This window comes from Natator depressus, chromosome 4, assembly GCF_965152275.1.
Source record: "Natator depressus isolate rNatDep1 chromosome 4, rNatDep2.hap1, whole genome shotgun sequence".
NCBI classification, from domain to species: domain Eukaryota; kingdom Metazoa; phylum Chordata; order Testudines; family Cheloniidae; genus Natator; species Natator depressus.
Window position 1 is genome coordinate 64,536,949 of NC_134237.1, and position 26,477 is coordinate 64,563,425.

The 26,477-nt window shown below is 39.0% G+C and overlaps 1 protein-coding gene across 2 annotated transcripts in view; it reads right to left on the reverse strand.

Annotated features, from left to right (window-relative positions):
- FSTL5 (follistatin like 5) overlaps positions 1-26,477 on the reverse strand; it is a 546,388-nt gene that overhangs the window by 210,136 nt on the left and 309,775 nt on the right. For both annotated transcript variants that reach the window (XM_074951085.1, XM_074951084.1), the window contains exons 5-6: positions 25,711-25,907; positions 18,888-19,008 (exon numbers count right to left, since the gene is read on the reverse strand). In XM_074951085.1, coding sequence (XP_074807186.1) covers positions 18,888-19,008; positions 25,711-25,907 — 318 coding nt within the window. The remainder of the gene's footprint in view (positions 1-18,887; positions 19,009-25,710; positions 25,908-26,477) is intronic.

Below are 26,477 nucleotides of genomic sequence, written 5' to 3' on the forward strand. Positions count from 1 at the left end.
AAATTTTTAAATATTTTAACTATTTAAAAAATTAACTTATAGAAAATTTTAATGTGAAAAGTAGTTTCAAATAAAAAAATCAAAATGTTTCAATTAGAAAATGTTGAAACAAAATATTTGGTTTATATGTTTGTTTTGTTAAATAAAACCAATTTGGTAAAATTGACATAAATCCACAAAATGTTTTGAGGAAAAAAATCTGCATTTTTCCCTCACCTTCACAGCTCAGCCCCGAATGCCAGTGGCCCTCCCACCCCCCAGTAAAATCGCGGTATGATGAGTCCCTGGAAGGCAGCTTTATTGCTTCCTCAGTTCTTGTGCTGGAGAAATCCTTCCCCAGCCTCAAATGGGAGTTGCAGGGCTCATTTACACTGCTCCAGCCAGAGACCTGAGTAGAGGCAAAACATCTCACCCCATGATTTGATATTTCACATATAGTAACTCTTTACAAGTCATATGATTCAGATAACATAAAAATCAACCCAGTGCTCCACCCAAATTAATCTGAAGAGAACATTTTTTGTCTGTGAAAGGTTAGATAACTTCTACACTTAAATTAAATTTTCATGTACCGTTATACTTTTGAGTGTCAGATTGAACCAGAAACAAAATGCTGAAAGAGTGCAAAAAAGGTTATTCTTGTGATATTTTTGTCTAATCAGATGCAATACATCTTATAATTTCAACCCAGTTTTGAAGGCTTAGGATAATCTGAGAATTCATAAAAGCATCCAAACTTTCGCCTTGCACATGAAATTGAATCCACTAGCATGGAACCAGGGTGGATAAACATTAATTATTTAAAAAAAAATAAAAAAAAAATGGATTTTTTTATTTAAATAGGATTTTTTGATAAAATGCTTTTTTGAGGAAAAGACCTATCTAAAGATAGTTTTAATTAAGATCATAGAATCATAGAATATCAGGGTTGGAAGGGACCCCAGAAGGTCATCTAGTCCAACCCCCTGCTCGAAGCAGGACCAATTCCCAGTTAAATCATCCCAGCCAGGGCTTTGTCAAGCCTGACCTTAAAAACCTCTAAGGAAGGAGATTCTACCACCTCCCTAGGTAACGCATTCCAGTGTTTCACCACCCTCTTAGTGAAAAAGTTTTTCCTAATATCCAATCTAAACCTCCCCCATTGCAACTTGAGACCATTACTCCTCGTTCTGTCATCTGCTACCATTGAGAACAGTCTAGAGCCATCCTCTTTGGAACCCCCTTTCAGGTAGTTGAAAGCAGCTATCAAATCCCCCCTCATTCTTCTCTTCTGCAGACTAAACAATCCCAGCTCCCTCAGCCTCTCCTCATAAGTCATGTGCTCTAGACCCCTAATCATTTTTGTTGCCCTTCGCTGGACTCTCTCCAATTTATCCACATCCTTCTTGTAGTGTGGGGCCCAAAACTGGACACAGTACTCCAGATGAGGCCTCACCAGTGTCGAATAGAGGGGAACGATCACGTCCCTCGATCTGCTCTCTATGCCCCTACTTATACATCCCAAAATGCCATTGGCCTTCTTGGCAACAAGGGCACACTGTTGACTCATATCCAGCTTCTCGTCCACTGTCACCCCTAGGTCCTTTTCCGCAGAACTGCTGCCTAGCCATTCGGTCCCTAGTCTGTAGCGGTGCATTGGATTCTTCCATCCTAAGTGCAGGACCCTGCACTTATCCTTATTGAACCTCATCAGATTTCTTTTGGCCCAATCCTCCAATTTGTCTAGGTCCTTCTGTATCCTATCCCTCCCCTCCAGCGTATCTACCACTCCTCCCAGTTTAGTATCATCTGCAAATTTGCTGAGAGTGCAATCCACACCATCCTCCAGATCATTTATGAAGATATTGAACAAAACCGGCCCCAGGACCGACCCCTGGGGCACTCCACTTGACACCAGCTGCCAACTAGACATGGAGCCATTTATCACTACCCGTTGAGCCCGACAATCTAGCCAGCTTTCTACCCACCTTATAGTGCATTCATCTAGCCCATACTTCCTTAACTTGCTGACAAGAATACTGTGGGAGACCGTGTCAAAAGCTTTGCTAAAGTCAAGAAACAATACATCCACTGCTTTCCCTTCATCCACAGAACCAGTAATCTCATCATAAAAGGCGATTAGATTAGTCAGGCATGACCTTCCCTTGGTGAATCCATGCTGACTGTTCCTGATCACTTTCCTCTCATGTAAGTGCTTCAGGATTGATTCTTTGAGGACCTGCTCCATGATTTTTCCAGGGACTGAGGTGAGGCTGACTGGCCTGTAGTTCCCAGGATCCTCCTTCTTCCCTTTTTTAAAGATTGGCACTACATTAGCCTTTTTCCAGTCATCCGGGACTTCCCCCGTTCGCCACGAGTTTTCAAAGATAATGGCCAAGGGCTCTGCAATCACAGCCGCCAATTCCTTCAGCACTCTCGGATGTAACTCGTCCGGCCCCATGGACTTGTGCACGTCCAGCTTTTCTATATAGTCCCTAACCACCTCTATCTCCACAGAGGGCTGGCCATCTCTTCCCCATTCTGTGATGCCCAGCGCAGCAGTCTGGGAGCTGACCTTGTTAGTGAAAACAGAGGCAAAAAAAGCATTGAGTACATTAGCTTTTTCCACATCCTCTGTCACTAGGTTGCCTCCCTCATTCAGTAAGGGGCCCACACTTTCCTTGGCTTTCTTCTTGTTGCCAACATACCTGAAGAAACCCTTCTTGTTACTCTTGACATCTCTTGCTAGCTGCAGCTCCAGGTGCGATTTGGCCCTCCTGATATCTTTCCTACATGCCCGAGCAATATTTTTATACTCTTCCCTGGTCATATGTCCAACCTTCCACTTCTTGTAAGCTTCTTTTTTATGTTTAAGATCCGCTAGGATTTCACCATTAAGCCAAGCTGGTCGCTTGCCATGTTTACTATTCTTTCGACTCATCGGGATGGTTTGTCCCTGTAACCTCAACAGGGATTCCTTGAAATACAGCCAGCTCTCCTGGACTCCCTTCCCCTTCATGATAGTCCCCCAGGGGATCCTACCCATCCGTTCCCGTTGAGATATATTATAGCTCAAAGAGATCTCATCATGGACTAGGGATTATAAATTCTAATTCTATAGTATGAAACAATATATTCATGTAATGTTTAAGAAAAGTTTTGTAAATGAGTTCCAATAGTTCATGGATTAGGGTCCCAATCTTATGGGGTTCCAGGGGCTTCTCTATACATTATTTAGGTTAATCTTTCTATCTACCCAGTGGGACTCAGTGCTCAGTCTAGAAGATATCATCAGAGATGTTTAGTTTTGAAGTTTTCAAACTGTGGATTTGTGTATCCAGAGATAACATGCTTGTTAACAGCAAAAAATGTTTTAAAAGAAATAAATAATATATAGAGATGAGAAATAACAGACCTTCTGCAAATTTGTGTACACAGAGTCAATCCCTTACCTCTCTCTAAAAATGCAAAGTTTCAAAAAGTTCAATGAATAGAAGATTGTTGGGGGAGGAACAGATCTGGACAAGGAGAAGAAGTCGGGAAATAAATGTGAGAAGGGAGGGGCAGGCAGTAGAAACAAAAGTGAAACTGTTTGAGTAACATATTCCAGAAGTCTTCAGGTCTTTCTGAGTGTAGCCTTCATTGATTTGAGATCTACCATACCATTCTCTCACTAGAAGGGAAAATCTATAATGGCAGCAGGCCATATGAGAGACCCAGTTTGGGAATATTTCAGTGAAGTTCCTCTACCTGTGGGTAAAACAGGCATGCATGCAAAATGCAAACATGCAACAAAGAAATGCAAGGCCTGGTTTCCCAAATAAAACAACATCATGAGGAGGAAGTTGTGTTGAAGATGATGAAATGAACATGTCTGAACATGCAGGATCTTTAGGTATGTAAACTTTTTTATTTCATACTTCTTTCTTAAGGACTGCCTGTCTTCCTTCTGGATTATTCTTGAATTCTCATGTTTGAGCAAAAAATATAGTTACTCTATGGTACTATCATTTTAGATGCAGTTGTGATAAAAAATAAATAGCTGAAATAGGCAGATCTTCCTTTTACAATTTCACCTTTAAAGTAGTACTGAGTGTCAGTGAATGTAATGAGTAACACTAAATGAGCAGTATGGTAATAATTAAATAATTGCATTGACTTATTTTGTTTAGGAGAATCCATCCTCAACATACAGGATTCTGAACACCATCCACCTTCAAGATAACCATCATTTTCTATAGTTTCAGAGTTATCTGCCAATGATAGTGTTTCAGTCACATCATGTTTGTCACATAGCCACAGTATATCACATAAAAAGAAAAGGAGGACTTGTGGCACCTTAGAGACTAACAAATTTATTTGAGCAAAAAGAAAAGGAGTACTTATGACACCTTAGAGACTAACCAATTTATTTGAGCATAAGCTTTCGTGAGCTACAGCTCACTTCATCGGATGCATAAAGTGGAAAATACAGTGAGGATGTTTTTATACACACAGACCATGAAAAACAGTGAGGATGTTTTTATACACACAGACCATGAAAAAATGGGTGTTTATCACTACAAAAGGTTTTCTCTCCCTCCACCCCACTCTCCTGCTGGTAATAGCTTATCTAAAGTGATCACTCTCCTTACAATGTGTATGATAATCAAGGTGGGCCATTTCCAGCACAAATCCAGGGTTTAACAAGAACATCTGAGGAACAGTGGGGGGAGGAGGGGAGGAATAAACAAGGGGAAACAGGTTACTTTTTATAATGACTCAACCACTCCCAGTCTCTATTCAAGCCTAAGTTAATTTTATCCAATTTGCAAATTAATTCCAATTCAGCAGTCTCTCGTTGGAGTCTGTTTCTGTTTTCTGTTTCTTATAAATATGTAAAAAACACTTCAAATACAATTTTAAACTACTAACACAGAAAAAGAAACGTTAAAAACAACACTTTTTCCTCTTAAAAGCTTACCAAACAAAATTTTACTTTCATAACCCTAGCCTAGTTATTGTGCTATAAACAGAAAATGAGATAGCTCGTTTCTGCTATAGTTTTGAGATCATTGACCATTAGGATCCTGTCCTTATGGTTTATGTGAGATACAACGAATGTAAATGACTTGTGATATTAACAAGAGCAGAGTCAGGCTATATTTTAAGTGGATCCAAAATAAGTAACCTTGAAAAGAAGCAAACAAAACCAGCAAGGACAATTTGCATCCTTGGTTGTGAAATTCTTAAATTAAACAAAGATTATCTGCCAGGAAAATGGTATTAATATCAAGATTGTGTTGAATTTATGGCTGTTATTGAAGATACCCAATGTCATAAACAGAAAGGTTTTTGTAGTATAGCTTTCATTATATGTTGTTAGACTAAATTTATGAACCGCATCATGCATGTTTAATTCCATGTTTTGCTTTCAACAAGGAAGATGAAAACACTCTAGTACTAGCTGCATATTAGACATGTCAACAGACATCCATCTTCAGTCTTTTTATGTTTTCTATGTGTCACAGATATGGCCAATTAAAAACCACATGTTATAATTGCAGCAAGCTCTACCGTACGAATGTGAACAAGTTTTGTGGACTCACAATCAATCAATAAATCCTCCTCCCTATATGCCCCCTTTTTCTTCACCAGGAAAATAAATAGATAAATATAAATTCTACAGACATTTTAAAGGGGCTTGCTAGAAGCGTTCTAGATCAGGGATCTGCCTCAACTCCCTCTTTAGCTAGGTGGAGTACTTAGATGAAGATAAAACATTTAAAAAATGAAACATTTATCCTCTTTTTGCTGATTGATTAGAGATAGAGACATTTTCTGAAGCCAGGAAGCCATTTCACTGTACTGTACATCTCTGAAATCAAAGCGGAGCCCTATAACAGACTAAATCTCCGAACCTGCAAATACCTTCATGCGTCCTTAAATCAATGCAATTACTCATGTTTTTAAAGTCAAGCATGTTTATAGGTGTTTGCCCAAGAGCTGGATTCTGCAAGGTGCTAAGCACTTTGGCCCCAATCCAAGCAAGCATTTGAACAAATTAATAATTCCATTGGGACTTCTCACAGTCCTAAGTGCTTGGCTGGATCAGCGAATGAGAGAACTATTTGTTGAGTTCCTTGTTAAAATACTTGTAGTACACCTTTCCAGCCCACAGCAATACATCCATATTGAAAAACACTTACGCTTGGTGGCAGAGAGAAATATATATTAACCACAGCTTTAAAAACATCAGACCCCCAAATAGTTGTGGGTTTTTTAATTAAATATTGAAACCCAACAACACAGCTTTAAACCCAACAACACAGGTAATAAAAAATGAAATACATAAAAATAGTCAAAATAATAATAAATATCAGAAACTTCAGAAATTCACCCAGAAGGTATTGATCTGCACTGTTTGCAGATGGGAGACTTCAACTACCTAGACATCTGTTGGGAAAATAACACAGCAGGGCACAGATTATCCAATAATTTCTTGGAATGTATTGGAGACAATTTTTTATTTCAGAAGATGGAGACAGCTGCCAGGGGAGAGGCTGTTCTAGATTTGATTTTGACAAATAGGGAGGAACTGGTTGAGAATTTGAAAATGGAAAGCAGCTGGGGTGAAAGTGATAATGAAATGATAGAGTTCACGATTCTAAGGAATGGTAGGAAGGAGAACAGCAAAATAAAGACAATGGATTTAAGATGGTAGACTTTAGCAAACAGAATAATAAATAACAGAAAATGTGGAAATGGCAGAGGTGCTTAATGACTTCTTTGTTTCAGTTTTCACCAAGAAGGTTGTTGGTGATTGGACGTTTAATGTAATGAATGCCAGTGAAAATGAGGTAGGATTGGAAGAGGCTAAAATAGGGAAAGAAAAAGTTAAAAATTACTTGGACAAATTAGATGTCTTCAAAGCACCAGAGCCTGATCAAATGCATCCTAAAATACTCAAGGAACTGACTGAGGAGATATCTGAGCCATTAGCGATTATCTTTGAGAAGTCATGGAAGATAGGAGAGATTTCAGAAGACTGGAAAAGGGCAACTATAGTGTCCATCTATAAAAAGGGAAATAAGGACAACCCAATGAATTACAGGCCAATCAGCTTAACTTCTGTAGACGGAAAGATAATGGAGCAAATAATTAAGCAATCAGTTTGCAAACATCTAGAAGATAATAAAAGGATAAGTAACAGTCAGCATGGACTTCTCAAAAACAAATCATGTCAAACCAACCTGATAGCTTTCTTTGACAGGGTAACAAGCCTTGTGGATAGGGGGGAAGCAGTAGACATGAGATATCTTGATTTTAGTAAAGCTTTTGATACTGTCTCTCATGACCTTCTCATAAACAAACTAGGGAAATGCAACCTAGATGGAGCTACTGTAAGGTGGATTCAAAACAGGTTGGAAAAATGTTCCCGGAGAGTAGTTATCAGTGGTTCACAGTCATGCTGGAAGGTTATAATGAGTGGGGTCCTACAGGGATCAGTTCTGGGTCCGGTTCTGTTCAATATCTTCATCAATGATTTAGATAATGGCATAGAGAGTACACTTATAAAGTTTGCGGACAATACCAAACTGGGAGGGGTTGCAAGTGTTTTGAGGATAGGATTATAATTCAAAATGATCTGGACAAACTGGAGAAATGGTCTGAAGTAAATAGGTTGAAATTCAATAAGGACAAATACAAAGTACTCCATTTAGGAAGGAACAATCAGTTGCACACATACAAAATGGGAAATGGCTGCCTAGGAAGGAATGCTGCGGAAAGGGAGAAGAGAAGACTGAGAGGGGACATGATAACAGTTTTCAAGTATTTAAAAGGTTGTTACAAGGAGGAGGAAGAAAAATTGTTTTTCTTAACCTCTCAGGATAGGACAAGAAGCAATGGGCTTAAATTGCAGCAAGGGAGGTTTAGGTTGGACATTAGGAAAAACTTCCTAACTGTCAGGGTGGTTAAGCACTGGAATAAATTGCCTAGGGAGGTTGTGGAATCTCCATCATTGGAGATTTTAAGAGCAGGTTAGACAAACACCTTTCAGGAATGGTCTAGATTAGTCCTGCCGTGAGTGCAGGGGACTGGACTGGATGACCTCTCAAGGTCCCTTCCAGTTCTATGATTCTGTGATTTATTACATTCAAAGTCCAATCTGTTTTTGAAATAATATACGTTTCCCCCCAACACATCATCAACCACTACCATATGTCCTCAATGTGGGGGATTGTATCTATAATATAATAAGAATAAAATGCACTAACACTGCTTCTAGCTTCAGTGATTTATTCATTTGCCGGGGAAGTAACCAGGTGAATTTCCCCAACCTCACTTCCATTCTAAACAATCTATTCCCTGGCTCTGTATATTCAGTAATTTCCCACCCAGAAAACACATTTGTTTCCCTCCTCCTCTATATTTCCTTTGTTTTGCATTATCTCTTTCTAAATGTTTTGTGACACAATACTGCAATATATTTACCTCTGCCTGCAGCTTTGAAATCTTTGAGTGGTGCCCTCCAGGAATTTCATAAATAAATCACTACTCACTTAGTCACACGGGATTCTGGGTACCTAAGAATTCCAGGGGATGGGCTCAAGAATCCATTGATAAGTTTATTTTGGGAACAGCACAACCCCAGTTTTTGGAAAGGCTTTGGAATAAATATAAAAATCTCTGAACAAACATGATTTTGGGTAAGTGGAAGTGCAGTGTATATTATGAAATGCAGTTAGGGTGACCACCTTTTCAAAAAGCGAAAGCAAGACACATGCAGGAGCCACCCCCTTCATAATCCCACCCCCTGCTCCTCCTCTCCCTCCCAAGCCCTCCACCCCCTGACCCTCTTCTTCACCCGCTGCCAACCAGGCCAGAACCCAGAGCCAGGCCATAGTAAGAGCCATCTCGGAGAGGTATGTGCAAGGGGTGTGTGTGTGTGTGTGTGTGCCAGGTACCCGAGAGCAGGCCCGGGTCCCTGCCCCCAGGGTCACCCCGCCCAGGGCGGGTAGAGCGTTCGGGATTCCCCACAGCAGCCAAGGCTCCCTGGGAAGCTCTTACTACTGCCCGGCTCTGGCTTCTGGCCTGGTCGGGGGTGGGGCCTCAGGGGAAGGAGGAGGAACGTGGGCAGGACCTGGAGGCAAAGGCAGGGCAAAAGCCCACCTAACTTCCTCCCCCTCCAGGAAGAGGCTGGTACCACCCCTGAGTCTCGGGCAGGCACAGAGTGGTGCTGCAGGGAATCCGGGACAAATGCTGTCCCTGGAGTCATTCAGCTCAGGACTGGGACTTGAACTCTGCATTTCGGGACCCTCCCACCCAATTCAGGACAGGTGGTTACCCTACATGTAGTAAGAACAGGACTATTAGCTACCTAGGAATTTTGGCCTATCACAGTCTTCAGTGATTGAGTTGTCCCTATATGTTGTTAATTTGGTCTCTCTCTCTCTCTCTCTCTCTCTCTCTCTCTCAGACACAGAGACAGGTCTATACAATATACAAATATACATGTAAATATATGTAATTATGATGTACTATTATTTGAATAGGCAGAAAACCAGCAATGATCAGCAGTGATGAGTATCACTGTAAAACAACATTAATTTTCATAGATTTCAAGTCCAGAAGGGATCACGATTATCATCTAGTCTGACCTCCTGGATACAATAGGCCATAGAACTTCCCCAAAATAAGACCATATCTATCATGGGGAAAAAAATCCAATTTTGATTTTAAAATTACCAGTGAAGGAGAATCCACTATTACCCTTGGTAAATTGTTCCAATTGTTAGCCGAGATCATAAAAATAACTATGACAGACTGAAGCATTTGATACTCCCCCTCCCTTCTCCAGTACACACATGCATTGGTTTCTATGAAAAAGTCAGCACTTACTAAGAATCACCATACCACTCTATCTGGAATATTACAATTATTTTCTATTCTAAGAGTAGAAATAAACCAAAGTGTAGCAATTATTGGCACTTTTTTGACTTTTTTAGCAGTGATCACAGTAGACATATTTTGTGTAAACAAAAAAGAAAATTAAATTATATTACCATGCAACATGGGCTGACAAAAGATCCATGCTTTATATACGGTCTCATAAATTTTTGTGTGTTCCAGTTTTAAAATATACTGAAAGAAATCTATCGCTAGAGGATTAAAGAGACCTACTCTTCAAGACTTCATAATAGCTCTTAGGGTTCAGCTCATGGTTAGTAAAAGATATATTCAGCTTTCATACCATATAGGATTGCGGAAAATGATTTTTCATGTTTAGTTTAGACTTCCCAAATCTATCAATGAGTCAGAAATAGCCAGCTGTCACAATGGAAAGCTTTTTAGAAAAGCATCTTGTGCATGTACCAAAATGATAGACACAGTCAAATATGGTTATTGGAAATAATCATTACTACACAGTGCCCTGCTGAGATTATTTGATGCTTTAAAGAGACAGAAGTAGTCTCTCTTTAAAGAAATGTTTCCTTCATAGCTTTTTTTTTTCTCTCAAAGAGGTTGCTCTTTTAAATGATAACTTTTAGACTACTGTATAGCAGGAGCACTAGGAAATTAAGAAACTAGGAAAATAAGTTACTCCCCAGCTAAAATAAGCACTCATTTGCTAATTGATAGATTTACTCATTTTTTAAATAAAAAGTAAAAACCAAAATTCAGATTTTTATTATTTAAGTGATGGCAGTGTCCTCAGTACTCTACAAGGGAAAAAAAGCATTAAGACTGTGTAAGATAAGTGGAACAAGGAAGTAAGATAAGAGTAGGGAAAGAGCTACTACAGATTTTTTATTGTTCAATTTGGGGTTTTGGGTAAAGATGGGTTGAAATACTGCAAACCTTTGTGTAATGCAATTGTCCCACTTGTCTAGTGTGTTTAAAACCGGGGATTTTGAAGCCATCAATACTGTGTGACTTTAAATTTTCAAAATCAAATAAAATTTTTAAATCTTCTTTGCTATTTAGAGAAGCATATCCAACTTAGGGACCAGGCCCTAGCGGGGTGCCCTAACTAGTTCAGGGGGTCCAGAGAAGGGAACAATACTTGGGTGGATTATTTGGATCTGTTCTTCTGCAGTGAAACTATGCTTCTGTAACTGCATGTAATGTACCCTCTTGAAAAACACCCCTTTTCCCTTTCTTCTTCCATAACCATCGCTAATGGAAATGATTACAGGTGAAGCTGACATGCACAGTTCTGCAGGGTACTCCTCCTCTCCAATAGCACTCAGCTAGACTGCAGGAACATGAAACCCCAACCTTTAACATCATTTAACCTTCTGCTAAGGTGGGAGTAGAGTAGAGTAGAGTACAGAGAGAAAGCCACAAAACAAAAATAAAATGTACTAAAAACTTTATAAAGCAAGACCAAAAAGAGGTTACATTTTAGGGGGGTGGGGGTGGGGCACAGAACAGTTGCAGAATAGAAGATAGAAAATGGGTAGGAAAAAAATGGTACAACTGTGCCAGGGAATGGCAAGAGGGGACACCAGAGGTGGGGCACCCTGAAACTTTCATAAGGGTTATTGTAACTAATAGCAGCTTTTCAAAGGGGCCTACCATAAGGGTGGCACCACCAGAAAGAAATTGGTAACCTGTGAGTTAGAGGCTTCCCTCGAACACTTGCATGTCCAGCTGTAGTATTTTTTCCTAGGAACTTTCTGTTAGGTGAGAGGTGGGGAGGGAAATGGGGGAGACAAGAGAATGTACTTCCCCCAATCTCTACACTTCCTTCTTCAGCTAGCCCACTGCAGCCCTGATCAATCCCCAGGCTCTGTGGGGAAAGATGGAGGTAGGAACACCACCGTGGAAGGAGTATAAAGGTGCTCTCCCTTCTTCCATGTGGAAGGGACCATTATCCACAGGCATAATTGGGCCCATTTAAAAATCTATGTGCATCTGTGCATACATGCATAAACACACACACGCGGAACTGATTGTTATAGACCACTGGGTACTAAACAAACAACAAAATTCAACAACATTTAAAAACACAATATTACCCATTTTAAAAGAGGAAAACCAGGGTGTAATAAACTTTAGTAGTTTCTTGAATTGTTAAGTTTGTTGTGTTAAGTGATATGAAAAAAAAAGCTTTGATTATCTATTTCAAAACCAAGTATAATAAGTTGACTACATATAGAATAAGAATTAACTATTTACCCCCACCCTGTCTTTGAAGATTTCTATAAATTCTTACATCCAATATTACATTTATTTTTATTTCAGTTGGTCAGCAATAATCTCTTTCCAGGTCTTTGATGTAGGCAAGACATGAACTTAAAGAAATCATAGTATGATAGCACATTATGGGAGCACAACACTAAAGGGAAAAAAAAGGATACAGGAGTGAAAAGCTATGGATTAATACCATAGTAATTCTTGAAAATGTGCTTATTACTTTTGGGAATGGAGTTTATAATGGAATTTCCTGAAATCAGTACATTTTGCCATGGTGTTGTTTTCTAAAGCAACAGAATGAAACTAAAAGGGTTTCCCCTCTAATATTGTTCCTTGAAATAGAGAGATTTTTTTTTAGTGCTGATTTTGTTCACATTGTATGCATTTCATATTTAAGAACATTCAGTAAAATAATTTATCCACCTTCTACACCACAAAGTTCTACAAAAGCTTTGCAAACTTGAAAACATTTTTTTTAAATTAAGCTCAGTCCTGTGTATCTTAGACATTTCTAACAGATCTCTTATGATACTACGTAGGTGCTTACTCCAAAAGAGCAACTTGAAACATAATCTGTCCTTCTGTATATTGAGACTAACATGAATGCTCAGTAAATCTAAGTAATTTAGACAGTACTGAAAGGCTTTTTTGAAAATTGTTCCTGTCTGCGATTAAGGTTAATAATCTAATTAATATTTACCTATTCATGTAAACAGAGTCCCTAAGCTCCCTTCTTCTCTGAGGCAGTGAAAGAAGCAAATGAGTAAAAAAAAATAACAAAAATAAAAACAAACAAAAACAGATGGACAAGCCTTTGTGGTAAACTTATATATTCTGAGAGGTCTGTTGGGGAAGGCAACATGTTCCCTTACCTAATTCAGTAAACTAAGGGCTGTCTGTGATGGGTTTGGTCACAGAGACCCCTTTGAGGCTGTCACCTGATGTGCTGGAATTACCTCTGAGCCCGTTTTCCCTGCCAACTTGGGACTTCAGAACCCTGCCTTGTTGAGCCAGACATGCCAGTCTGCTGCAACACAGACCCAGGTCTGGTCCACACCCCCAAAGCTGCAGACTTTAACCAAAAACTGCTCAGCAAGTCACCTATCTCCAGCACCCAGACACCCAGCTCCCAATGGGACCCAAACCCCAAATAAATTCATTTTACTCTGTATAAAGTTTATACAGGGTAAACTCATAAATTGTCCACCCTCTATAACTCTGAGAGAGAGATATACACAGCTGTTTGCTCCCCCGGGTATCAATCACTTATTCTGGGTTAATTAATAAACAAAAGTGATTTTATTAAGTATAAAAAGTAGGATTTAAGTGGTTTCAAGTAATAAGAGACAGGACAAAAAAGTTACCAAGCAAAATAAAACAAAACACACAAGTCTAAGCCTCATTCATTTAAGAAACTGAATACAGGTACATCTGACCCACAGAAATGTTCCAATAAGCTTCTTTCATAGGCTAGACTCCTTCTTAGTCTGGGCCCAATCCTTTCCCCTGGTACAGTTCTTGTTAGTTCCAGCTCAGGTGGCACCTAGGGGATTTCTCATGACTGGCAGCCCCCTTTGTTCTGTTCCACCCCCCTTTATAGCTTTGGCACAAGGCGGAGATATTTTGTCTCTCTGGGTCCCCAGTCCTCCTTCTAAATGGAAAAGCATAAGGTTTAAGATGGATTCCAGTACCAGGTGACATGATTACATGTCACTGTAAGACCCCATTCTCCATTTTTTCAGGGCTGGCCTGAAGGTTCCCAGGAAAGTTTTCAGAGTAGCAGCCGTGTTAGTCTGTATCCACAAAAGGAAAAGAGTACTTGTGGCACCTTAGAGACTAACAAATGTATCTGAGCATAAGCTTTCATGAGGACAGCTCACTTCATCGGATGCATGTAGTGGAAAATAGAGTGGGGAGATTGTATATACACAGAGAACATGAAACAATGGGTGTTACAATACACACTGTAACAAGAGTGATCAGGTAAGGTGACCTATTACCAGCAGGAGAGCGGGGGGGGGGGACCTAGGCCCAACAAAGAAAATAACAGAACACCACTAGCCATCACCTTCAGCCCCCAACTAAAACCTCTCCAATGCATCATCAAGGATCTACAATCTATCCTGAAGGACGACCCATCACTCTCACAGATGTTGGGCTATCCATATCCTAAACTTCAGAACCATGTGATAACTAGAGTCAGTCTGAATTTTTCCAACGGACATCATTTCGGTCAACAAATGCTCATTCTTTGAACTCAAAACATTTGCAGGAACCTCTTGATTTCAACAAAGCTTTTGTGGAAACCAGACAGGTTCCTGCCTCCCTGGCACCTCAGCAGTCTGTCTAGAGGAAACTGAGAGCCCTGCAGTCCTGGGGGCCTTGCCTCCAGATGGAGATCTCAAGGCTTCTAGTCTCCCTACTCCTCAGGGCCTTTGTGGCCCTGGAAGCTGTAGGAGTCCAAGCTTGAGCCAAGTATTTCCTAGTTTCTAAGCTTCCCATTCTGTGGCAGATAACTCAAATGGAAATGTTCCAATTTTTCAGAACCAAAATTTCCTTTCCACAGGAAATTTCTCATTACAAAAACAAAAACGAAAAAACAAGAGAAAACAAAAACCTGAATCTGAACAAAAACTTCTTCTGATATGTTAGAATTTCCTATGGAACAGAAATTCCAAGTCTGAGCAGCTATAATGAGAGTCAATATTCAACCTTTTCCAACCTACACACCAGACAGTGAAAAATTCCGTTTTGACCTAAAAAGGTGGTCAGGTAGAATCAGAAGGGTAGGGAAAACTTTATCTATGTTACATACTCCGTGTCCATGCTTTAAATATATCTTTATCATTTTAGATTTAATGATCCCTGTTTATGAGTCTTGCCCTGAGAGACTGTTCCAAAGTCTAACAAGATCTGATTAGGAATTCTTTTCCTAATATTCAGCTTAATTTTTTCCTTTTTACCCCGACTATTATTGGAAATAATTAGTTTTGCTCCTTTGTGATTGTGCCATTCAAATAGCAGGCCTGGAAATATAATCTGTAGCCCCCCAAAAGCTCATGATATATGTAAAACGGCTAACACTGCATATGTATATTAAGGGTAAAAGAACAAAAGCCTCAAAATATAAAAACCCCACAAATGCCAAGGCCCTACTGAAGCCAATAGGACAACTCAGATCCTTACATTTCCAAACATGTTGAATTATCTTGATTAACTGGGGCCCAAGTCACTAGATTTCAAAACAGTTCTGTCAGAAGCAGTTCTCCCCTCGCTGTTATTGACTTCATCACCTACTCACAGAAGAGGAAAAGCCCTGAATTTAAGGACCATAACTCTAGGCTACTTCATCCCAAGAGATACATTCTGTCACTCTGTATTCTCCCTTACAATAAATACCAGAAATACCAGACAACACTAACCCACTGATACTTGAAAGAGACCTTTGTTTTAAGGGGTGCCACTTAGTTGTCTCTTACAGCTATCTTAAATGAAAAGTGGAGCTCACAGCTGTTTAATGGAGGTTTAACCCAACACACCACTTACTATTTAAATTACAAATCTTCCTAGGAATGATGACATCTACTTTTGTCAGCAACACTGTTATATGAACTGATAGTTGGTAAAAGTAGAGCACAAATACACACAACTTAAAAAACTGCAAATTTAAATGAACTGCATATTTAAGGGGTTATATTTGCTTATTTCACACATACTTATTTTACTTGCATTGAAAAAGTGGGAAACACCCCCCAGTATTTATCTCAAATGCATTTTGTCAGCTGAAGAGATATTGTCTAAATAATTAGCAGTAAATGAATATGAATATAATATGTTAATCTTTACACTAGGCAACTACCAGTTTATTATCAAGAAAACCAACCTCCTTTAATCTAAAATATGTATTATAATCTTTAAAATGGATGATTTCTCTTTGTCCTGAAGGTAGTTATTAATAGAAGAAAAATAAAAGTTCATATTGCCTGACTGGAGCCTTATCGTAAAACTCACAATGTAATTCATGGTCATACTTGATTCTGAACTTACAATCTTTATGTGACAGTCAAGGCTATAATCAACTACACTGCTGGGGAAAAAAAAAACTATTAGGAGATGCTAATGAAACAAAAGATAATTAATTAAAACAGATATTGCACTCTGGTCCTTGTCCGCATATTGAAATGAAATTTAATTGCCTAAAAAAGTAGTTTTCAATATGGGGTCCACAGACCCCAGGGGGTCCACAGACTATGTCTAAGGGGTCTGCAAAAGGTGGTTGTTACTACAAAAAGTGGTTTTCAACGTGGGGTCTACAGACCCCTGAGGGTCCACAGACACATCTAAGTTTTCACTCCATAGCTGACCTATCAGTTCGCATCCTCCAAGGAAACCTGCACCACACTTTCAAAAGACGAGCCTGGGAGCTTAAATTCCTAATTTTGCTAGACATTAAAAATCATGGATTGAATAGAGACACTGGACTTATTACAACTATATATAACCCAATAGAAACCCTCCCCACAGCTGTTTTTCCCTCCCCTTTCCTTTCCTCTCTGTGACGGGAGGGATGTTGAAATGTGTGGTAAGTACTTATGCTAAATATTCTGTTCCATCTTGTATTTAGCAGTGACACTTTAAGTTTCCCAGACCTGAAGAAGAGCTCTTTACAAGCTCAAATTCTTGTCTCTCTCACCAACAAAAATTTGTCTTCTAAAAGATATTCCCTCACCCACTTTACCTATCTGACCCATAACACAAATAGTAAGACTTCTTAACTGTATTAATGTACCCAAAATGGATTGCATAAGCAGAATTGCACATTCAAAATCAGAGGATGCTTTTTTGAAAATCTGCCCCAGAAATAGTTTAAATGGATCAAAGTTTATTTAAATGAGTTATCCAATCCCTAACAATCGTATTCAGTATCTTGTTTAAATGTCCAGATTCTCACTGGCTACAACCAAGAGTGTAACAACGTATGTAACAGTACATAAAGTATGTGATGTAAACTATTTAATACTATGCCTATCTTCATTTTCTTAATCTTTCATGATAAAAAACCATTATACAGACATATCATGTGTCATACACTAGCTTCCTGGTGGACCCTGCATATATCAACAAGGGGACGAATAACTTTTATTGTTTTCACAAAAGGTTTAATATGCACACATAATTTAAGTTGAACAATAATGTATCCACTGGCCTTTCCTAAGAATTTTTAAACCATACAGGTTTCAGAGTAGAAGCCGTGTTAGTCTGTATCCACAAAAAGAAAAGGAGTACTAGTGGCACCTTAGAGACTAACCAATTTATTTGAGCATAAGCTTTGGTGAGCTACAGCTCACTTCATCCACTGAATGCATCCGATGAAGTGAGCTGTAGCTCACGAAAGCTTATGCTCAAATAAATTGGTTAGTCTCTAAGGTGCCACTAGTACTCCCTTCCTTAAAGCCATACAGAATAATTCATATGGAATCATTTATAAATGATCATCATGCTTGCACATTTCAAAGAGCAGGAGTGTGATATTTCTGGATACACTCAATTATTTCCCCTGTAAAAGGGTGAAGTTTGGCTCTCATGTATGAAAAGGACAAATAGCAACTAATAGCCAGCACCAGAGCTAGTGCATGCAGTAGTTGTGCAGGTTTCTCCATGTAGCTCTGTCACTGACTCTCAAGACTGACCTTCAACACTCCCAGGCTTCACTGCTGATTATGCCAGAATGTGGCAAATTATGATATGGCTTACCTTTGCCCTGCACACAGCAACTAGGAAGAAGACACCAAATTAATTTCCACTTGTGATCTGAGTGAGAATTAACACCCAAACACACCTTACACTCCCAGACTGCTCTGCTCTCACTTATATAAATGTAAATTATATGCCCCTTAAAATCAATGCAGTTACATCAGTTGGAAAACAGTAAGAGGGGAATCCACCTTTTCATTTCCTAACAGAAAAATCTAAGGTGGCTGTGTAGCAATGCTTCCATTATCCATCACCTCCCATTTGTTTTCCAATAGCTTCCCAATTTTAAATATGGACTCCTCTAACATTTTGTAGTGGTAAGCAGAAAAGAAAACTGTTCCCCCTTTTGACTCAAGCAGCTAGCCAAAAAATTGGGGTCATGGAACAGAGACAGGGAGAACAGCAGTGTCTGGAGATGCAACAATACCATATAGCAGTAAACTTTTGTTCCCAGACACCTTGGACATCCAGTAATGAGGGATGGTTGTCAAAAAACAAGGATCACCCACAAGTTACACTGAAAATTCACCTTGTTTTACGAATCCTCTATAGAGTACCCTTCAACATATTTTGTTGAACAAGCACAGCAGGGGTATATCAGCATGAAATGAATACCTGTATCTGTTAGGCTTGTAGCAATCAGAATATAGAAAAGGGATGTGGCTTGACCAATTTTACAGATTACAACCTGATCTTGAATACAGTAGCTTTTCACTAGTGCATCCGTACATTCGTTTGTTGGCAGAAAAGCCGATCTTCTACAAATGCCCCTTTATCAGAATCATTGTCTTGAGAAAACTGGACACAAATGCATCTCCTATTGATTTCTGTTTCAGGATGTTTCCCTACATCATAATGATCAAGTTGTGCTCACTGTGCATCATGGCACTTCAAATTAGGACATTTTATTTTTAAAAAGTGAGACAGAAAGAGAAAACTGTGAGAAGAGTAGAAAAAAATCTTGTACTTACCAAATGCTCTGTAGAATTCTTCTAGAAGTAGGTGCTTGTCACCGTTATAATCATCATATTTCAGCAGATCGAATAGAGAGCAGTCAGACAGATCCTTGCCAAGCTCATCCTGTTTTATTACCTGACAAGAAAATTATAACCATGAAATTACATTTGAACTCTTAGAGTTTTGCGGTATAATTAATTGATCTATTAAATGATTATTAGAAACATTTTAAGGCTGCTTGGGGCAATGAACTGAAACTGCGTAAAGCTGGGGATTTCCACTTGCTTTATAATTATTTATTACAGTTTAGAAATTTAATACCTTTAAGTCAGTGCCAATGAGTTTACACCAAAGTTTGTGAAATATGACAAATATATACTTTGGCATAGTATGTAATAACATTGCATAGATATTCTGGTTTGCAAGTAAGATTTCACTGTATTGACATTCTTTACAATGACATTGACCAAAAAAAAAAAAAAAGGGATGCATGAACAAGGACATTGTCCTCCTTATAACAACATGGATTAATAGTAAGTCTCTCCCTCCTATTACCCTCCCTTTCCCTCACCCCAAATCAGAACTTTTTTTTATTTTCGTTAGGTTCCAATTCTTATTACACCAGCAATTACATCAACTTCTTATACATGTCTGACAAGCCTATTATATTTCCTAAGAACCAGTTATAAAAGACCTCAAAAGATATCTCAGTGTCTCCACGAGGGGGGCATCCATTTTGTAAGTGGATTATAATTAGTGGTTATTAGATTTTAACACTAATGAACCTCTGCTGAAGGAATGTTCTTCTAATTTGTGCATCATTTCTATTCAGTCTCTAGACTTTGCAAGGACAAATGTAGATTACACCAAAAATTGCCAGATGCTAGTCTGCAAATCCCATCGATGCACCTAATATCTTAAAAGTGCCATGAGATCTTTCATAACAACAGATGCTCAAGGCCTGTGTTTTAAGCACAGCTTAAAGAGAAAACTTAATTATGCATCCATAAGAATCAAAGAAAACACAGTCAACTGTTGTAATGCTGCAAGAAGCTCAAATTTCTGCAATGAACACAGCTCAATTCAATATAAAACATATACTTTCTCCCTCTTAAATAAATATAAACAAATAAATAATAAAAACCTATACTTCAGCTGAAGAGATATTACAGTTTACACTATTAATTTTGAATGCTGTTTTCCCAAAACCAAATGTAGAGGATTCAGACTGTTTCACAAATATGTAATTGGGATATTCCAATTGCTCCACCCAAGGGACAACAAGAGCAGAAAGGAGCAATGCTGACAACTGAATTCACAGCTCTCCTTAGGGCAAATGAAAACATTTCCAAATATGCAAATACCATAAAACAAAAGGACCAATAAGCCTAAAGATAGGAAGTGCAAACTCATTTTTCCCTAAAAGATGGGATGGCTCTCCTATAGAGCTGTACAAAATTCTTTAAAAATGTATAATGACCTCGTTAATAATTTATAAATGATAAATTATAGAAGCACAAGCACAAAAACCATAAAAAACACCATGCAAATAGTTTAGTTATTAAATAAGATGTTACCTGAAGAAAATTAGTACTATTATGCATTATTTATCTAGCTTGTTTATTACGATTAATGCCACCAGAATGCAGAAAAAGGATGCTGTATGGAATCTATGCAATGATGTCTTTAACCACTCAAACATCTCCTTAGCTGGCTGATAAAAGGCAGAAATGCAGCCAAAGACAATTAAATATACATACCTTACATTCCAAGTTAGTTACTGTGCTTATAGCATTTGGAAATCTCACTGTTATAGAAGTCTGACAAGTTTCAGCTAATTAACTTCTAAATTTGAGATGCTTGTGGATGTTAAAATTCACAGTTGGCTCATGAAAACAGAACTTTGTGTACACAGAATCCCTCAGAGCAACAGAGCCTGCACTGTCAAGGCCAGGCCAGGGCTACAAGGGCAAAAACTCACTTTCCACATAATAGCTACTCTGGGCCAGGCATCTGAACTGACAGCAGGAACCCTCTCTCTCCTATGCTCCTAATTATTGCTGGGCCCCACTTGAGTCAAATGCAATGGGGACAAAAGCTGGGGTTGAGTGTGTGTATGTGTGGTGAAATCTATTGGAATGAAGACCCAGGGAGGGGGAGACCAGAACTGGATGGGGGCGGGGGAGCGCAAAGAAAATGAAACTGGAACTGGGAGTTGGAAAGCAGGGGCAATGGGACTAGAAGACAGATTGAAAATGGAATAGGGGGACTGGGAGTCAGTGAGTGAGAGTGAGACTGAGATTGGGTGAAGAGCAGGGGCAAACAAAAGCTGGGCGAGGATACTGGTACCATAAATCAGTGCAACAGGGAGCGGAGGTGGGGAAAGAAAGAAAGAGCCATGGCAGTGCAAGAGGAGGGACGAGAAATCAGGAGGCAGGCATAGGGTGGGGGGAAACTAAGAATGGCTTGGTAAAGAGACTGGGATTAAAAACGTCAGGAGTGGAGACTAGCACTGGTAATGTGAGAAGAATGGAACTAGAATGAAGAGCAATGGGTAACAAAGAGACAATACTGGGCCAGGTCAAAAGAGACAGAGAAGGGGTCATAAGCTTGGGGGGAAATGGGTGGAGTCTTCTGTCAGCAAATAGCTGTGAAACTCTCTGGCAAAGTATCCCACCTCCTTTCAGCACTAACTCATATAATTTAACAACCTACTACTATTAGTCACTCAAATGGCAGAGTACATTGGGTCTAAAGGTCCCAAACCCTGCTGATGAGCCACATGGGTACCAATATGCTGTCATATGATACAACTTCTGTTCTTTATGTTGGCTTTTTAAAAAAAAAAATCTAGGAAACCACACATACACACTTTTAAAGAACATTATTAAGTTTGCAAAGTTAAGCATTCAAAGAATTAGGAAATGCCAGGATTACGGTTGCCTATGCAACCTAAATTCAGTCCCCTAGTGCCTATGCATTTTAACACATTCCTTAATTACATGATCACATGCCTGCTGAGCAATCACAGTTGGTACACAGGGTGTACCAACCATGACATTCCATTCAGAATAGGTGAAGGCAAGACGTCTAACACCTGAGGGGGATGCACTCAGAGAGATCAAAGGTGCAGCTAGCCCTGTGACATACTGTATATTTAAATTGTGCTTGTCCTGTATCTAGTACAAACATCCCAAGTATAAATAGGAGTCTTGTTTACATTGCTGTGCTTCATGAGAAATCAGACACTAGGCCTCCACTTTTGCTTGCAGTGTACAATTTTTGGCAATACATTAAAAAGGTGTATTCCTCATCTGAGTTTAAAGTTTTTTCTATAGCTTCAATGCCTCACCCTTGGAAATAGCAGTCAACTTCATAAGTCAATTTACTAATACATAACAAGTCTCCCACCACCTTAACTGGAATGTATTCAAACTGAGACAATATCAAAATACGAAAGAATAATTATGAGTTTTAAATGTTTTCATTTGTCATATTTTAAACCAAAAAAAAAAAAACAAGAAAAGAAAATATATATCTTGACATCTGATACTCTAAACAGTAGGTCACGAATAAGAGTGTGAAGCAGACCTCATTCTTCATCATTATTCTACCTGACATGCTTAACCTGCTTTTGGATCAAGTCCTTTTAGGAGATTTTCCCCCTTTTTCATCAGTATACATTCTTTTGGATGGCCCCCAAGCATAACGAGTAAATACAGTAGCAAAACAAAATATAGCATCTGGGGACTTAATCAAGTATAAAATTGTTTCATCTTTTTGTTATAGTACTGCAAAAAATGCACTTCAATATGTCTAGTTGAGTTTGATGAAGCATATTAAAAGCCCAAATACCTTTCAGTGAACACTTATGGCAAAAAAGAAAGGTGGTTTACTGTTTGTAAAAGGTCAATCCCACCATATGGGAACGACTGCATTCTTCACCGGAAAAGCACAATTTTATTCCCATGTCTCCCCATAATACTTTGGATCCTTGTTCTCTCTCTCTCTCTCTCATACCCACACCCATAGCAGTATAAAGTAACTTAAGTAAAAAGAGATCTGCAACAACAAGAAAACAGGCAGAGTTTATAAACAGGCATTAAATAATAGTTTGTTTTATGTGTGTGCGAGAGAACAGATAGCTAGAAAGTGAGTTTGCCAGATGCAATTTATAGCTAAGGATACGATTCTATCACGGAGGTCATGGATTCTGTGACTTTCCGGAACCTCCATGACTACTTCTGCAGCAGCAGGGTTGAAGCAGCTGTCAGCCCCAGGGCTGCTAGGGCAATGGCTGGGGTTGGATCAGCCCCCTCAGGGCTGGAGCAGCAGTGGTCATCCCCTGTGGCAGGAACAGTGTCGGTGCTGGAACAGCTGGCTGGAGCAGCAGTCCTCAGGGCCGCTGGAGCAGCAGATGCAGTTGGATCATCCCCTGCAGCAGGAGCAGCAGCAGAACTGGAGAAGCTGCTGGAGGTCAGCCCCTGGCAGCGCTCTGACTGTTAGTCCTCTCCTCCACCACGGTATTTTTAGTAAAAGTCAGGGACAGGTAGTGGGTTTCCGTGAATTTTTGTTTAGTGCCCGCAAACTGTCCCTAACTTTTACCAAAAATATCTGTAACAGAATCTTAACCTTATTTATAGCTAACCACCAGCAGGGCCAATGCATTATCTTCTTTTATTCTGGTTAACCTGAAGTCTGATCCTGCAAGGTACCAAATGCCTTCAATCTTGACTGAATTTTCCTATTGTTACAAATTGTTTAGATATTTTGAATTACTGTTATTTCTGAGAGAGGGGGAAAGATGAAATCTTAATCAGTATGGTCTAAATTGTGCAAACTTTACCCATCCTGGGTTAGCACTTACCCACATGAGTAGTCCCATTAGTGACCATTAAAATAGCTGCATAAGTAAGTGTTCACTAGCATGAGTAAAGACTCCACAATGTGTCATATATTTACACTGGATAACCGAGGTAAATATATTCTTGAGCTGTAACGCTGTATTAAATTATAGTAAATCACATAATCATTTGTTAATAATAAATCATATTAGGATTATGGTTGTTCAAATGAAAGAGAAAATGATTAATTATTGGCCAACTTTAGATATAGTAATGATACATTAAATAAATTAACTTTTTGGAAAGATCTCACTCTTGGAAATATCAGTTTTAACAATCCATAAAAGGAGACAGCTTTACCACTGCAAATGCCATAATCCCTTTGCTGGGAAAGGTATTTGCATCTCACATATTGTGGGAAGAAATTTCATGATTGGTGAACCAAAATACTCCAATCAGGAACCAAATCCTGCTGTCCTTATTTCAATGAAGTCTCCAACTGATTCATCTGAGTTGTTCACTGTTATTCACTTTTCCAACCCATTTGTAAACAATTTCCAACACTGACACTCAGCTTTACACACAGACATAGTTGTGCTATTCATATGATTAACTGCATATTACTTTTATCTTGCACCTTTAACCAACTGACTTTCATTTGGCTCATTAACACATCTCTGCTACGACTATATCTAACTTGCCTTCAGAATACCTCCAATCTGTTTTTTTTTCTTTAAATAAAGTACATGCTAGGGATAGGTTTTCTTTTTTCCACCAAACTACTTATTTGACTGAGATCCAAGATACGCAATGTTTGGACCAGTGACAGGTTCAAGGTCATATATTTCAAGGCAGATTTAAAAATTGGAGTTTGCTGTCATACAAAAGCTATGAATCCCTCTTCCTAATAGTATAAGACATATGCATCTAGCCCTCTTAGATCATGTTAGGTCCAATATTTAATTATGATATAACATATAGAAAATCTATTTTAGGTATTTTAGAAAGTTTTTAAAATTTGTCTGTAGAATTGGATTAACTAACTAGGCTACCTGGCTTTACAGGTGAAGAGATATGACTAATAGTACCAATAATGTGGTTTTAAGCACTTCTGTTTTCCCCTGTAAAATGTGGTATGTCAGTTGATGTGTCAGTGCAGTGGCACCACCTGTGGCCAGACCGGGCATTGCACCTGAATTTACTCAGCCTGTTGGGGCTGTTAGTCTATTCTTGGTCCCCAGGAATCTGGAAGCCCTCTATGCTCTTAAATCCATTAGGGGCACGGTAGGGCCCTAAGCCTACCCACTCCACTGGGTTCCAGCTCAGGGCCCTCAAGCTAGATCAGAGTTTGTCAACTCTGGATGTGGCCTGAGCTCCTTCCTACCTTTCCCTGGGTTTCCGCAGGCTCTTCGGTGTGTTGGTCTGGTCGTCTCTTTCTAGGGTGTTGTACCCAAGTAGCTTTTCAGCAGCTTGCTGACAGGAGTTCTTTTTTCCAGCCAGTTCACTTTTCTGGGAGCTGCCCTACCCCTCTGCTTCCAAGCTTTTTTGTCTCTTAGCTGTTATGAGGCTGACAACAAGCAGTGACTGGCAGTGCCTGTGTTAACCCTTTGGTTGCTGGGCTGAAATGGGGTACATACACCCCATGACATTATACACAGAATGGAATGGTATGAAGATTATATTGGGATACAAGATTAAATAGTGCAGTTCAGCCTGGTCAACATTTTTACAGAATTTTTGAATTTCCTGACTTATTTCAACCTTAACATTGTCTTAATAACTCAGGATAATAATAATCCTTTTCAAGCAGTCTTAAATCCTTAAGTGAAGTTTCACATCTATTAAGCCGACATGTAAGTGTCAAATGAAGGAAAAGGGTTGCATCAAAGGACACCACATACCACATATCTACACCGCAGTAGAGATTTTGCAAACTTGACCACAGGCAAAGTGAAGAGGTATTGTGCTGAGGAAAGCAAAATCCAAATCTTACCTGAGAGAGTTCATTACTGTCCACAAGTCCATTGTTGTCAGAATCGAAATATTTAAACATTTGATCCACCAGCAATTTCTTTAAAATCATTTTATCTTCAGCATTTTTTTCTTTTGCTTGTGCAATGTATCTCTGGTTTTGTAGATCCAACAACATATTTTTCACTTTGCTGTATTCAGTGGATGTGCACTTGTCCCCTGGAAAGGAAATGCACAAGATAATTTTGAGGCAGATTTTAAAAATTGTTTAAATGGATAAAGAAAATATGCAAATACAGAAGACAGTGATATCTTCTTCTACCAACACTATCCAACAGGGTTGACCCGTGTGGGTACATTGCCGTTTTCATTTGTACATCTAGTGAGCTAGAGATCTGTACTATAAAGGCTGAATCCAAATCAGTGGGAGGCTTTCCATTTACCTATATGTGCTTTGGATGAGGCCAAATAGGTTTATAAAGGTGTAACAATCATATGTGTTTGCTTAGTTTTCTGTCTCACAAGACTTACCATTAAAAACATTTTGTAACAACTTAAACAGTGTCCAGCAGCCTGCTATTCTTTTCCTTGTAGGTCATTTTAGAGCTGGACTATCGGAAAAGTTTCATAGAATTTTATAGATAATACATTTTGAATGAACATTAACAAAGTATATAATGCAATACAATATATGTGGTAATGATGGTAAACATGATAGAAAATGATATATTACAAAATGTATACAGATCATAACAGGATTTGACTTCAAAAACAGAAGTGACAACTGTG